The sequence below is a fragment of the Labrus bergylta genome, chromosome 19 (genome assembly GCF_963930695.1).
Source record: "Labrus bergylta chromosome 19, fLabBer1.1, whole genome shotgun sequence".
Classification (NCBI taxonomy): Eukaryota; Metazoa; Chordata; class Actinopteri; order Labriformes; family Labridae; genus Labrus; species Labrus bergylta.
Window position 1 is genome coordinate 12,827,637 of NC_089213.1, and position 16,101 is coordinate 12,843,737.

A 16,101-nucleotide genomic window follows, 5' to 3' on the forward strand; every position below is an offset into this window, starting at 1 on the left:
AACACTGTGACGCCTCTCAGCCTCAGAGAAACACAAAACATGGATTCAGTTTTGAATTCATTTGATAGTCGCTGTAAATGAAGTTGTGACACCACCAAAGAACGCCACAACTTCCTTTTGGACTGATTTGTAATCATGACGTCTGGAATAAACGTTATGAGTTAATAACTGAAACGTCCGCCCTCTGAGGGGGGGTTGTGACTGGACACATGATCAGACGTTTTATCCACAGTTCTGTGCTCGAGTAAATGAAGTGAGTGTGATAAATCTGACCTGAGATCAGCCTCCGCCTCCTCTCAGTAAACTTCAGCTCGTCTTCGTCCGTCAGCGGTGAGTTAAACAAAAAGAGCTTCAGACTGCAGAATCACCTGAGGAGGTAAACACTGCACACTTTATTGTCTTAGTTTCTTATGCACACAGTACAGACAAACCTCTGACATTGTCATTATCACTGTTCTATTTTACAGACATGTTTCAGTGCACGATCTGGTGATCCACACTGTCCACCAGAGGGCAGCACCACACAGCACTCCTCTCACTGCGCTTCAGAACATCTCAAACATGTCTTCTTTTACATCACGAGAAATCAGACTGAATGAAATCTGAGAGAGAGAGAGAGAGAGACACACACACACACACACACACACACACACAGGTGTTTCCGTCGTAACAAACAGCATCCAGAAGAGGATTATTACATCATGACTTAATTATTTACCAACAGATGGTTTATTGCTCCTCGTCCTACGATTTTAAACTTCATTCACTAATAAAAAAACTTCCAAACACTTGTTTAAATATTGTTCCAATATTTCCAGATTCAGCTTCTTCAGACTTCAGCATGTGGAAGGATCAGTGTCTCTATAGACGATAAGTCTATTCAATAACATGCAACAAGACTTCCTCAAACTCCTTCTCGACATCTTTTTATTCTTTTTATAACCACGTGGTAAAACAGGAAGTGACACAGAGCTGTGACTTTATGTCAGATGTCACCGTCTCTCTTCTCTCCTCATGAGCTCATTAATCTGATGTTTGAATGCGCCAAAATAAAAAACAGCTGATATGAAGACAGACTTTAGTTTTAGCTCTTGGATGTAAGACAGAAAATCATAGACACCTTCGTCTTTAATCATAAGTTTGAGCTTCAAAAAGAAACGAGTGGAGAGAATCACTAGAATGATGATTAAAAGGATTAACTTGGTTTCAAAAAACTCTTTTAATGTATAAATAAAGCTGGAGAGAGGGGGAGAGAGAGGGAGAACTCTCGTAGTTTGAGCAGTTTTGTTTTTTTGGCTCGGTGTTGTGAGGAAAATGCTGACCATCTGTAGCTTCAAGTCTGAGGAAACAAGCTGGATGAGAACTGTGTGTGTGAGCGAGGGAGGAGAGTCAGAGGAGAGGAGAGAGAGGAAGAGGAGGAACAGAGGAGAGGAAGAGGAGGATTAGAGGAGGAACAAAGGAGAAGATGTCAGAGAGAAAAAGAAAACATGCGCTAAAGCCTAAAACTGAGGTGAAAACTCAAGTTTCCAGACAGTTTGTCGGCCCTGAACGCCTCATACATGTGTACATAAACAGGTGAAGATTTTGAAGCATTTAACAAAAACTTTCCCACGGACGTAGCAGAGGACACACGGATCCTCTGACATGTTTAAAATATTAAAGATTCAAACCACCGACACTTTTTTAAAAATGTACGAGTGTTCAAAGTGTCTCATCACAAACTATTCTGATAATTAAATCTTATATTTGACATTTAATGAGATGAGTAATGTAGATTATTTGATTTCAGCTTCTTAAATATATCTGTAAATAATGAACAATAAACATAATCATAATAGATCAATAGATCATCAATTAAAATAAATCAAAGTTTGTCTAACAGTCTGTGTAACAAGATGGACGACATAACAGCTCCCTGAAAGTGAAGCCAAAACAGTTAGAGCTCCGCCTGCTCATTGGCTGCAGTATAGGTTATAAGCTCTGCCTCCTCCATGTTAACAGATGGGACAAACAATAAAATCAAAACACATGCAGATCAATGTTTCTCTAATACAGTTAATAGTTCTTTGACAGTGTTCATGTTTCAGATAAGTTTAGTTTTCATCCGTTATTTCAAGGTGTAAGAGGTCTTTGATTGATAGCTGTGTTTACCAATGAGGCTCCTGTGTTGCTCTGTGAAGCAGATTATCAGAGTAGAGGAGGAACGGTGAGAGGAAAAGTAACAAACACAAGAATCAACTTTCCATCACTGTGAGTGTCTGCTTCAAACAGACACTAGACTCTGTTCTGCTGTGACTGAACCCACCGGAGCAACCTTTGACCTTTCAGCAGGAAGGTAAATTAGTGTTTTGGTTGGAGGAAAGGGCGGAGTCCAACTCTGACTCCAAATGACGTCACCGGTACGATATGTCCGCACCCGTTGGGAGGTAGATTTTGGCTTCACTTTGTTCTATGAGAAGGTGGAGAAGTGTCGTCCATCTTTTTACACAGACTCACACCTGCTCTTTAAAGTGAGAACAAGTCAAGGTTAGACTGATTATTTTATAGTGTTGTAAACATTATCTGCACGCTTTGTTCCTTTAGTTTGATGTCTCCCGATATCTACGAGAAGTTTTAAATTAAATATGCATGAAAATAAAAACATGAAGTAGCGCCCTTGTGTGGAAGAATGAGGGAGTTCTTCCTCCAGGAGTGTTTGTGTCTCTGGTGGTGGCGTCCGCTGCTGGACTGATGATGGACTCTAAACATGCAGAGTTAGAGAAGTTAAAGAGACGACCAGACGGAGCAAACAGACGTCTGTGCTGATGGAGCACGTCGAGAGCGCCCAGCACGCCGAGCACGCCGAGCACGCCCAGCAGGGACACACAGACTGCTGACACATTCAGTGTCAATACTTGTGACATCAGCAGCGTTGACCGCGTCGTGTAGGAGGAGAGTTTGATTGTTTGTTTGTTTGGCTGAAGGGTTAAAGATGCAGCGCTCACGGTCAGGATGATTCGGACTGCGAACCGCTGCAGGGTTTCTCTTCTTTCTCCTTCTTGTCATCATCGTCGCCCATCAACAGCAGTGGGAACATCCCCAGGATACAGCCGATGGTCACTCCGATGCCTTTCCCCTGCAGGACGAAAAACACCAACTTTTAACTTTAAATCAAAATCTACAGATCTACTCCTGATGGTACACTCCATCACTTTATCAACATGAAGTCAAAACAGGCGCCGAAAGAACAACAAATCATCCTCAGAAAGACAAAGCTACATGTTGTTCTCTTTAATCCCGCGTGATCTTGTGATTCCGTGAGTACAGCCGCGCTCATGCTCCAGAAACGGACGCAGTGGGGGGCGGTGCACTCCGTCGGTTGGAGCCAAACCGTGGCGCTGACGGAGAGCAGCGTGCACAACTTAGTGTGTGTAAACAGGTAGTAACTCATCTTTCTGCAGACATCACGCTCTCCTCATTACTCACTGCTCTCTGATGCAGCAGCTGCAGCTTTCTGCTCAGCTTCTGCTTCCTTCTTCAATAAATGTCCCACAGTGCGTCAGCTGAACGCCTCCTGTCGGTAAATCACGAGTGTGTGTGTACATGTCTGACTGTGTATGTATGTGGAGCTCCAGCTGTGTCCTGCTTCCTCAATGCCGAAAGTCAATGTGACCTCACAAACTGGGACGCCAATATAACGCCATCACAGAATCAATATGAACGTACAAAGACGTGATGGCGGCTGGGCTCAGTTACAGCACTTTGAGAAAGAAGACCGTCTGATTCTATTCCAGTTAACCCTTGTTCTCCCGCTCCTTACCTACATATGACCAGAGCCCTAAACTTTAGATCGTCTCTGTAGCGTCCTCGTTAGGACTTTGAAAACACATAGCACAGTGAACACCCTCCTGAGGAAAGTCTCTACCCACCATGTGAGAGCTGACTCTGGTCTGCCACATGTCCACCTGTTTGGGCGTCAGATCAGGAACCTGCATCCCCAGTTTGGAGGCCAGAGACTCCACATAACCTGCAAGGCTACACACACACGCGCACACACACACACACACAAGCAGCAGGAGACTTTAGATACCCTCAGACAGTCTAACACGTGATATAGAAAACAAGCCTTACTTATAGTTATAAAACGAGAAAAAAATGAAGACAACAGAAACAGAAACATTTACCATAAGAGTGGGAGGGTGAGAGGAGGAAGAGGAGGAGGGTGTTTTAACACGAGGAGAACAAAGTCAATATAATATTTATATATTGCATCTACAGCAGAACAAAGAGAAACCCTGTTTTACTTTCTTTTTTTAAACCTGCAGCGTCTTCAAACATCTGAAACCTCAGAGACCACTTTAAACGCTTCTTACCCGAGACCGGCCAGATCTGAGACAAGGTTCCCCAGAGCTGCAGCTGCAATAACACAGAGAGAGAGACACTTTGATTTTTCTCTGAAACACAGAAAGTGAACATGCTGCACAGCGGAGCGGGATGCACATCTCCCGGAGGTGATGGTTTGAGATTCAGGGACTGAGTGTGAGTCTACATAAACTCTGCAGTGTGTCCCACATACAGGTCTTTGTGTAAGAACAAACAGGTCAGAGCAGCACACTGAGTCAGTAGGAGTGATGTGAAGATTTTTACATTTCAAAGAGCCCCGTAAGAGAAACCACCAATCAGCTTTCAGCTCCATTACATTCACACCCTCTGTACTCCCGTCTACTCTGCGCGTATGAGGAGAGTGCTGTCACAGGGCGCTGCTGACCACGAGCTGGAGAATAGATTTGTTCACAGTCATTAAATGTGCTGAGAACGAGTTTGTCTCTGAAGGCGTTCAAAGCGACGATGCACTGAGTTTCCTGCGGGATGAAAACAGCAGATGGACGGCTTCAAATCAACTTTCCCTCCAAGTTTAGCTCTTCTCTAGTTGATCCCAGGGCTCAGAGACCTGGACCCTGAGTGGAGGAGACCGGTCTCCCCCGGAGATAATAATGAAATCTGTAAACTCAGAGCATCTGTGCACGATGGATGGTGATGAAACTAAAATGAAGCTCGAGCCCAAGCACAGCTATTGATCTATGGCCCGTCTCCAGCCTCTGATTTGCACTTTGCAGAGGAAATAGGAGCCAGGTATCCATGGAAACGGAATAATCTGGTGTTGAAAAGAGGGAGGAGGCGGGCTCGGTGCCTTTTTGAGATCACAGCGTTCAGTTCTCTAATAAAGACCTGAAGTGAGCTGGAGAGCAGCGTGCAGCGACAACACGCCGATGAGACTTCAGCTGAGGGAGTCATCAGAGTCCTCAGGTGGAGGAGGATGGAGGAGCTGGTGTCAAAGAGTTAAGCTTGAATTAAAGCACACCTGTGGGGACTTACAGGTGAAATCTGGTATTTGACATATTTTGTTTCTAAACAGCTGGAAGATCAAAATGACTTTAATAGCTGCAAAAGAACCTCACAGGTTAATTATCTTATGTTGAGTCGCTTTTGTCGATACGGCTTTTATTCGTCACGTCCACGCTGTCTACCTGTGCTCGTGCATGAGTAACCGTACCGTGCTGAAGCCCCCTCTACAAAGCGTGCCAGGGCCGAGGAAGTGTACGGAGCGCTCACACTAGTCAAGCGTACTGGGGGTGCTCCATGTGAAGTGTTCTTACCCGCCATGGTGGAGATCCCCAGAGTGACCCCGATGGAGAGCTCGATCTGCGTCCCCTGGAGAGACACAAGAACACTACGTCTGACTTCTAGGCTAAATGTTACTCCGTCTGTTTCTAATCCAGAGAAGGTTTTAAAGTCCGACTTCATGTCGGCGTGAATGAGGTCACTTACTGCTGCGATCATGATGGCGTTGTCGAGGAAACCAAAGCCAACAAAGGGGAGGGCGTTATGGAATAAAACTGAGAACAGACAGAGAGAAGAGTTAATGACAGACAGATCATCAAACTATCTGTAATCATGTCACACATCCCTCCATCATCTATACGGCTTCTCCTGATCAGGGTCACGGGCGCTGGAGCTGATACCAGCTGTCATTGGGCGAGAGGCGGGGTTACACCCTGGACTGTCAGCAGCCAATCAGAGGGCTGACATATAGAGCCAGACAACCAGCCTCACTCACATTCACACCTACGGAGAGAACCCAACATCTGACTGAATATGGACTTCATCGTTTCTTTAGCATCTGTTGTTTTTAATACTATCAGAGTTTCACCCATCGCTGAGTCTCCGTCTGCAGGAAGAATCTCTCTCTGATGTTCAGACTTCAAAGAACAAAAATCATTACATGATGGAATGACGTACGAGAAAAATCAACAAAGATAATTACAGACTGGTTAGACACAGACACACAGACACACACTTTAGAGAAGTGACTCAACAAATGTTTAGGTCTGAAATGCTGACATCATTAAAAATGTTGCATGTTGCATATTCTTCCTATCCTATCACAGTAGATAACTGTGTGTGTGTGTGTGTGTGTGTGTGTGTGTGTGTGTGTGTGTGTGTTCATCTCTCACCATATCTGATCTGAGCTGCAGTCGGCGGCGAGGGAGCCAACGTCTCTGAGAAAACAAAAAAAGCACATCAGCAGGAGTTTATTCAGAAACTATTTAAAGACAGTGTCATGTTCCTTCAACATAAAATAGAGCAGCTTTCTCCTTCAAAATAAAATACAGACTTCTCCTAAAGTAAAGCTGCTCCATTGTCCCTTCTGGTCCTCAGTACATGTGTGGTGGTGACTGTGTCTGACCCTGTCCTCTGACTGGATTTTACTGTTCTGGTTTGTTCTGGTTTGTTCTGGTTGACTCGGGACATTTCTGGGTGGAGCTGGTGTGTTTCCTCCAGCCAATGACAGCGCAGCAGGTGAGTTTAGGAGTGAATACAACTCAGTGATTGGACACCATTCAAACCAGAGAATATGACGGACGTGGACGTAGCAGCAAAGAAGAGAAAATATGATCACAGGGAGGAGAAACACCAAGCGGATGAAGCTCATTCTAAAACGAGGGTGAACCTTGTGTTGTCTTTTACCCGTGGACGTGGAGTTGGTCTGCTTCCTGTTGGACAGGCAGGTGGCAAACACCGGCGGTTAGCTTGTGCTAGCGTGCGTTGCAGTGTGGGTACAAGCAGTGAACATACACACTACTTCCTGCAGGGGGCGAGGCTTCTGGGGGCGATGAACCCAGGAGGAGGGGCCCATGTTACTAACATTTCTACTGACATCTTTAAAACCTGCAGCTACACAAACACAGTTTACGGTTTGAATTTATCACAGCGCCCTCTAATGTTCAACTATCTGCACTCACAGTCAGACTCCAGAAATACAAACAACCAAAGTAAAAATATATTCTTAGAAATACTTCAAAGCATTTGTAACAGTTCAAACGGATCAGGTAACACACTTTTGAAATCCTTCTTGCCACACACACACACACACACACACACACACACACACACACACACACACACACACACACACACACACACACACACACACACACACACACACACACACACACACACACACACACACACACACACACACACACACACACACACACACACACACACACACACACACACACACACACACACACACACACACACACACACACACACACACACACACACACAGTCATCTCACTGTTTGCTTCTTCTTCTGCAAACTTTTCTGCAAAGTTTGTGCGTCTGCAAAAAGAGCTCCACTAATGTTTGGAGCGAACAGGAAGCAGCACTGTGGACAGAATCACACCTCAGAGGACACTGTTACTGTGGAAAGGTCACCGTCTATTTTAGGACACACACGCACAAACACACAAACAAACAAACACACACCTCCATGTTGCACAGCGCTCACTTTAACTACGCCCTACACCCGGAGTTTCTCCTCCAGCCTCCTCGTATTTATTCTGCAGAAAGTCAGAGTGAGCTGATAGGAGAATGCAGCAGGATAGAATCAGGAGAATTCACCTGGAGCGAGTAGGAGGGGGTGGTGGCATTTATTCCCTGTGATCACTGCACGACCATAGACTGTCTGCACGCCATCTCTACGATCTCTGTGCTCTAATGAACCTGCTGCATTATGTTTCCTGTTCTCCAGTATGTTCTCCTCCACCCTTTAGTTCAGATTGTGATTCTGTTCAACTACACGTAGCATTGACAGAAAGACAGATATTCTCATTATAGCGTCGTATAAAGGACTCTTGTCTGGACTCTTTTTACGTCACGTCTTGCCTCAGGAGTGTTAGAGAAACAGGTGTTAGAGAAACCTCACATTAAGTTAAACCTGGACTATCTGTGACAGCCGGGCCAAAGATTTAGCACACTTTGACATGTTACAGTTCAGAAACAAAACTTTATCTTCCTCAGTTTATCCACCAACACAACGTCAGCGCTGCTGCAGGTCTCATCTTGTCCAATCAGATGTGAGCCTCTTTCATACGTGGATCCTAATGGGATACAGGTCGGATCTGTTACGACCTCGGTCTGAATGCACCACTCTGAGTGACACTCATCACAGTTCTGGGCCGGAGGGACAGGCGGGGGCGGAGCAGCGTCCACTTGGCCTGCAGACAGTAAAACATGACAGAAAAGTTCACAGGAAAGATGTCGAGGAACGTGTCCTCCTCCTCCTCCTCCTCTCCTAAGTCCTCCTCCTTCTCTCCTGAGTCCTGACTGAGAGCTGCTGCTCTTCTGTCACTGCTGCTTTTATCAACAACGTAATTTACCATCCATTTAAGGACTGAAGGTCCGGGTTAGGTTAGGGGGAGTTGAAAGTCCGGGTTAGGTTAGGGGGAGTTAAAAGTCCGGGTTAGGTTAGGGGGAGTTAAAAGTCCGAGTTAGGTTAGGGGGAGTTGGAAGTCCGGGTTAGAGGGAACAGAAAGTCCGAGTTAGGGTCTCAGCGAGGGGGCGCAGTGGCTGTTGACTGTTTAAGCTGGTACAAAGAAGGATATTAATTTCTAATAGGCTGCAGAAAATACCAGACCGCGCTGAGGGAATAACCCATTTTCACACTTCCAGAGTTTTGACTTTGTAATGACTGCGGTGTGAGCACAAACACGGAGACTCCGGGGACAGCGGATCCAGGAATAGGTCTGACTGACGCAGGCAGAAATTAACATCAGTGGAACAATGCGCCAGATACAGGAGCAGCAAATCTGCAGACAGACGAGGGGGAAGTTTCATCTCTCCAAGTGTGTGTGTCGGGTCACTGCAGGACGTCTCACAATCTGCTCACCAACAAACTCACGCTAACTAGCAGCCTCTACTTCCTGTCAGCTGGAGGTCTGCAGGTTGCTTCTTTCATGATAGGAGGGGGAGACAGTGGCGACAGCTGCTATTGCCACAGGTATTTCAGATGCTCTCTGTCGGTTTGTGCAGGTAAAATCAGGGGAGAGTCGGTGCATTAATAATATCCACATCATGACTGACGTTTTGACCTTTGACCTGTGTCAACACTGGAGAAAAACTTTATTTCGCTCACTGCGAGACGTTTATTGAGGAGTTTCTGAGTGTTGAGATTTGAGTCAACAGCTAGTACAAAGCACCACACCTCATATTGTTCACCTTCAAAATAAAAAGCACCACGCCTCAGTTTGTCCACCTTCAAAATAAAAAGCACCACACTTCAGTTTATCCACCTTCAAAATAAAAGCACCACACTTCAGTTTATCCACCATCAAAATAAAAGCACCACACTTCAGTTTGTCCACCATCAAAATAAAAGCACCACACTTCAGTTTGTCCACCTTCAAAATAAAACTAGGGAAAAATTCACAGTAAATATTTAACAGATGCAGTTAGGACCGCAGGCGTTGGATCGTGCATGATGCAACGCCGTATCGAACACCGGCGCGCTGTGAGGACACGTGTGAGAGCACAGCAATAGAAAACGGCCGACACTGAGCATGTTTTTGCACTCAGGATGCTGAGCGCTGAAAACACTGAACTTGTTGGTGTAATTGGAGCTGCAAGCACAAACCGGTTAAGTGGACTCAGACCCAAACTACGTCCTGCTCCTCTTCCTGCTCCTCCAAACCTGTCTCATGATTTAGATTTTTTGTTTTATTAAAGCCTCAGCACTCTTCAGTACACCCCGTCAATCATCTTCTCCCTCTATTTCTTCACGTTGTCGGTCATCCCCTCTCCCTCCCCCTCCCTCCCTCCCTCCCTCTCTCCCTCTCTCCCTCCCTCTCTCTCTCTCTCCCTCTCTCTCTCTCTCACTCTCTATAATGTAGGCTGGGAATGGGGGGCTGTCTTTATCTCAATCTGGTGCCATGAGGCTCCATTTCCGGCTCAGTTGAAGCTGATACCACGCTGCTGTCTATCTGCCGGGCTCACTCACCGGTTTAAGAACGCAGGTGGTGAGGGTCTAAATCCAAGTGTCAATCAAACGGCTCCACTTAATCTCAACCTCCCAGGTGCTGCTGAGCCTGACATGTGTCTTTTATTTCAGAGGAAATAAAACTTCACTCACAGCTCTCCTCATCCTGACATCAACACACAGAGAGAGAGGGGGGGAGAGAGAGAGAGAGAGGGAGAGGGAGGGAGATAGAGGGGGGGGGGGGGGAGTGTGTGTGCACTGTGGAACAGGACAGGTGGAAACTGAACTTCATTTCCTCACTAGCTGCCCCAAATATAAAGACATTAGAGACACCTTCTTTCCCCAATTTAATGATCGAATCCCCGGCTTTCTTTCCCTCCCTAAAGAGGAACAGATGAGAATCACTCCGGGAGAAGAGTGTAGAGATATCAGCAGAATATATGTCTGCATGTCATCGAGTGAGAGAGGGTTCTATGTAGGTTATTTATATTCAAGGTTCTTCATGTCACAATACATGACTGGTTTGTTTGTAAGGTATTTGTATTCAATGTTTGATACCCTTAAAAAAAGAAAAAACAATGTCTGGTCACAATAATAAGACATGTTTACCCATCTGTAAATCATTTTCATTACTCTTTTATGTAATTGTATTTTTCTTCATTCTTCAATTTCATATGTAAATGATTATAATGGGTATTGTATATTTTGCTTTGGCAGCATTAACCCAAACGTCATGCCAATAAAGCCATTTGAATTGAAAATTGAATTGAAAAATTGAATTGAGAGAGAGAGGAGGGGGGGGGGAGAGAGAGAGAGAGAGGGGGGGGGGAGGGAGAGAGAGAGAGAGGAGGGGGGGAGAGAGAGAGAGAGAGAGAGGGGGGGGGGGGGGGGAGAGACTGACAGGTTTCCACACACTGATTCTCTAGAATGGGATTAGTTATTGAAGACGTTAAAGAACGTTTATTCCCTGTGATCACTGCACGACCATAGACTGTCTGCACACCACCTCTACGATCTCCGTGCTCTAATGAACCTGCTGCATTATGTTTCCTGTTCTCCAGTATGTTCTTCTCCACTCTTTAGTTCAGATTGTGATTCTGTTCAACTACACGCAGCATCAACAGAAAGGTAAATATTCTGACTGTAACGTCGTATAGCGAGCCAGCTTGGAGAGTTGCAGGTTTGTAGCGACCCTGTGTGTCTCCACCAATCAGTGAGCTGCTGTCTGCAGAGACATGAGTCTCCCTCATGTCAGTCTGCATCTCCTGAATCACACCACCACAACACCATCTTCATTTACTGAGGTCATGTTAAGGTCAAGCAACGCTGAGAGACCTCTGCTGGATCAAACTGTAAACTACATCAGACCGCCTGATGCGCTGACAGACGGTATGTTTTGAATTCAAATGGCTCATTTCAGTTTGAATGTGAATGCTTTACCCCAAGTTTGACATTCCCCCTAAATGTTGGATTAAGAATAAGAAATGTTGGGCGTAGTGTGCTCCTCCTGTAGAGAAGATCTTTGGCAGAGTAGAGACTCCACGGAGCGCTTCACCAGACGGATCAGCGTTAATTCATTCACTAAACGCCGTGAGCTGTGACGTACTGCGTGTGAGTCCCTCCCACTCACCATGTTTCCTGCTGTGTTAACGAGAGTGGTGACAGGCTGAGGATCAAACATCAGAGCTCAGAGGAACAGGAACATGTTTGAGCCTAAAAACATCGACTGTGTTCAGGAGGAGATGTCAGCGTGCATCAGCTCCAGAGTTGCACATCTGGATGGAAAACATCACGGTGAACACGACTTCACAGCTGCTTCACTACATGTCACACGCTCTCGTCTTCTTCTGCACTGACGCTCTGCAGTTCAGACAGTGTGTTCAAGGTGTGAATCATACATGTCCTGTTTTAATGAGAACGCTGTCGTCTCATTGAGCTGAAAGTGTTTCCGTTTCAGATGGTGTTCAGCTCATGAGTATAAAGGAACACTTCTGTGAGGAGTCAGAGTAAAACACGATACCAGATCTGTGAGCAATCAAACCCTCTCTATACCACGGCAACAATAATAGACGTCAGAGACGCCGATAGTGTGTTATTTATTGTTTTCAATGATTAAAGATTGAGCTCAAAATGTCCCCATACTCATTTCTCCTTCACCTTGAAAAAAGACGCTGGCGCTCAGAAAAAACGCTAGGTGGACACGGGGCCTGAGGCATCTGGACCTGATTCAACGTCTACATCAGGGCTCGTTTCTCCGCTGCCCCCATCATATCTTCACCACATTAAAACATTTAACGACCTCAGCAGATATTTAGGACCTTTCAAAACTTTCAGTCACATCCTGTCGTCCCAGAAAAGAACAACCAAGGAACCACCGTTAGCCGCCTCTTCTTCTTCTGCTCCTGGAGGATTCGGCTTTGGGGACATGTAGTCACGCTTTTAATGTTTTAAGTTTTAAGAAATGATTCAGTCAGGTTTCTGTGCTTTCCAACAGCTTCCCTCCACACCTGTGCACCGAACCTAGAAGACACACTCTTAGGCAAAATCTCTGTGGAGAAATATGTGTGTGTGTGTGTGGTCTCCACGCTGGTTGTCTACATGTGTCATGTGCCATGTCTCAGCGTTATCTGATTGCAGCTGGGGCAAGAGTGGGCAAAGAACAGAGACCAATAGGTCAGTGAACTCACCATGAGACACACAGGTGGTAACAGCCCACCTGCTGAGATGATTGGAGATTTTCTTCGACCAAATATCAGGAGCTTTGTTTGAGTGTGAAAGAACAAAACATCAACCAGAATACCTGTCCCTTCTATCTCCTCAGATGTGGCCAATCACAGGCCGGGGAGGTACAACAGTCTGCAGGTTTTCATTCAAACTAAGGCTCCGCCCACTAATAAGCACTCCCAGTACAGTGACATCACCTGCTCAGGTAAGGGATGTTGTCAGTTCTTACGTCATCACCTTCTAATAACATTCTAACACCTGCACTCAGGATTCTGTGTTTCTGATACAATACCTGTTTGATACCATGGCAACAAAAACAGAAATCCAACACACGATGTTGTTTAACTAAATGTTAAAAAATTGCAGGTAAACTTGCGTACTCTCTAAATTGCACTCAAACTGGCAACTTATTCGTGCTATTTCCACGATGCGCCTTTCTTTTGGGTTTTATCTGCAGGTTTTCTTTTTTTTTTTTTTAGTTTGATCATTTTCGATCATTAAAATAACAGATCGTATCGTTTTAAGCATCAAAAAGTATCGAACATGTTACCTGCTTTAGTACCGAAGTCGCAACAAACGAGTATAAAGGTGTAATGAGGAGAAATGCACCCCTGCCAAGAAATGTCTGCACCTCTCGGATGTGTTAGAAAACAATATGAATGTTCTTTCTGTGGTCAGATCTGTGAGGATAGAGCATGTGGAGTTTATACTTAATAAAGTTGAGTGCCCTTCCTGTTCTGTAGTCTCGGTAACAGACGTGTTATTAACCTGAGTGAATATGAGCTGCAAACTGTGTCTGACTCTGCAGGGGAGAAACTGTCTGGTTGATTTATCATTGTCCTGCGAGGTGCATGCATTTTTCCGAGCAGCACCGGTGTTAGGACAGGTGTATCTCCCGTACCTGTAACTTCTCATTCAGTCTCACGTCACCTTTGCTCGCGATCGTGCTGTCTCACCTTGAGCGATGGCTATTGACTCGAAGCTCTGCAGCTCGTGCAGTAAACACGTCCTCTCCTTCGGCTGCAATCGGTAGATGAACTCTTTGGCTCTCTTCGGGGAGTTCAGCGGCTCCTTCGGCTCGTTCCTGCCGTGAGTGCCGAGACTGCAGCTCGGTGTGAACCGCCCTGTCCACGGCAGCCTCCCCGCCGCCGAGGGCTTCAGTCCCGGCGGTAACTTCGGCCCCATCGCCCGGAGAGCTCTCCGTAAGGTCAGCGTGAGCATTTTAAAGAGATAAAAACAAACTGCGTAAAATCTTTAAAGTCTATAAAAGTGTTAAACCGGCTCCTTTAACGCGGCTTTAGTCCTCTGACGTATCGCGCTCGGAGAGAAGTTATTTCTTCTTCGCTGCTTTTGGCCGACGTCTGATTCAAACTGAAACAACCCGACGGTTTTTACCGGATTTCTCTCCTACAACTCGGGTTATGTTTACAGCTGGCTGTCATGTCGTTTCTCTGTGCCGTCCTGATCGTTTCATGATCGTAGAAGAAGATCCGGCGGTCAGGAGTTCGGCACATGGAGTTCAGGCTAGAGACGGAGAAGAACTAAAGGTGTCAGGTTACCAGGACTTAATAAGGACACTTCCTGTGGCGGCCTTCAAAATAAAACATGTAGCTTACTCAAAAACAAACGGAAGACAATTAGTGCCACTAAAATATTTTTATTTTGCATCATCTTCCGTTCGTACGCAACAAAAGTGACATAGGATTTAATTAAAAAAAAAAAAATCATAGACAGTTAATATGAATGTTTAAAGCCTGAGTGACGTCACCCGTCTGTTCCCGCAGGGGGCGCTGGAGTCCCATCGATGGCGGTCTCCATGCTGGAAATGCTGTCTCAGCCTAACTTTCAGTCAATCTAACGACAGGCTGAGGCGGGTTTTAAGCCTCCTGGCAAACTGTTACACCGCGCCCACCTGTCAATCAGGTCAGCTACACGCCTTATTGTGACGCCTTTATCAAATCAATACGGATGAGTCATCATCAACTGACAGGGAGAGAAGCCACAGTTTAGGGTTTTTTAGGGGTGGCCAATCAGATTTCTAGGGGGGCCCGTGCCACCCCTCTGGACACGCCCCTGAAGGTGACATGTTGCGTTTGAGATTGAAGTCTTCCACTCTGTGTTTCATTTGTATTTATTCTTTCTTCTGATTATTTGAGGAGAGGAGTTTATTACGGCATTGGAACCGGGAGGCAAACTTTCAGGAAGTGTCCATCTTTACCATGGCGCTCCTTCTCTGTGATGCCTTCATGTTCCAGCTAGTTAAGATCACCTGCTGTCAGAATGTGAACACAACGCCATCTGGTGGTCAAAGAGCGGACCTGACTCTGAACACAGACCGGAATAAGTGATTCAAGAAGGCGTCGACGTCACAGCTGATGTATTGGCTGAATCCTTTCTGACTTTATTGACGTCACCTGGAAAGTGATTGAGTGCATGATGCGAGGGCTCCAATGGTTATATACAAATGGGACAGCACTTCTCTGTAACTATGACTTCTCTGTAATGCATGATTTCATGTAGCGAAAGCTTATTTTACGTTTTTTTTTACTTTACTCACTCACAGCCATGGCGCTTATAAAAAGTTCTACTCAATATAGGCCTATATATAAATGTCTTCATTGTAGGAAAAATAAAGGGTAGTCTTATCTTATAAATATAACGGGACTTATATGCTGTCTCTCTTCTTTTTGTTTATAGACTTGCAAAGGAGTTCTGAAACTTTTTTTAGAAACTTTTTTAGTAGACTGTAAATAGAGCGTGGTTTCACCTTCCTGTTTTTTTTTTTTTTTAGTCTCTACCTTTTATCCGTTTTATGTTGTTTGTTTATCTTTTAATTGTTGTGGGCTTCCCTGGGGAATCATGTTTCACGTCCCAATGCTATGAACTATGGGTCGTCCTGTGGTTTGTAGATTTTGTCTCAGCGCTCCTTGAAGTGTTTCACACTCTGTTTTGAACTTCCCATCCACCGTATGTTGAAGCTCATTCATGTTGAATGATATTAAAAAAAAATACTCGTCCTGACGGTGGGTGGCGTCCTGTGACCTGAAGCACCAGGTGCAACCATCTTGGTGCGTTCG

The 16,101-nt window shown here is 45.3% G+C and overlaps 1 protein-coding gene across 1 annotated transcript; it reads right to left on the reverse strand.

Moving 5' to 3' along the window:
- Positions 1–364: 364 nt before the first annotated feature.
- On the reverse strand, positions 365–14,579 carry tmem65 (transmembrane protein 65). Its single transcript, XM_020651671.3, has 7 exons — positions 13,981–14,579; positions 6,495–6,539; positions 5,809–5,876; positions 5,637–5,691; positions 4,353–4,395; positions 3,909–4,014; positions 365–3,115 (listed from the first exon to the last, which is right to left on the reverse strand). Exons 1-7 carry the CDS (start codon positions 14,243–14,245, stop codon positions 2,987–2,989), a joined length of 711 nt encoding a protein of 236 aa, XP_020507327.2. The 5' UTR covers positions 14,246–14,579; the 3' UTR covers positions 365–2,986.
- Between the last annotated feature and the right edge of the window lie 1,522 nt (positions 14,580–16,101).

Excerpts from the sequence above, each read along its gene's own strand:
- tmem65 (XM_020651671.3), bottom strand. The coding sequence starts at position 14,245 with ATGCTCACGCTGACCTTACGGAGAGCTCTCCGGGCGATGGGGCCGAAG. Across the intron at positions 6,540-13,980 it reads GTCAATAGCCATCGCTCAAG|AGACGTTGGCTCCCTCGCCG; the intron begins GTGAGACAGCAC and ends TTGTTTTCTCAG. Across the intron at positions 3,116-3,908 it reads CCAGAGTCAGCTCTCACATG|GGGAAAGGCATCGGAGTGAC; the intron begins GTGGGTAGAGAC and ends TTCGTCCTGCAG.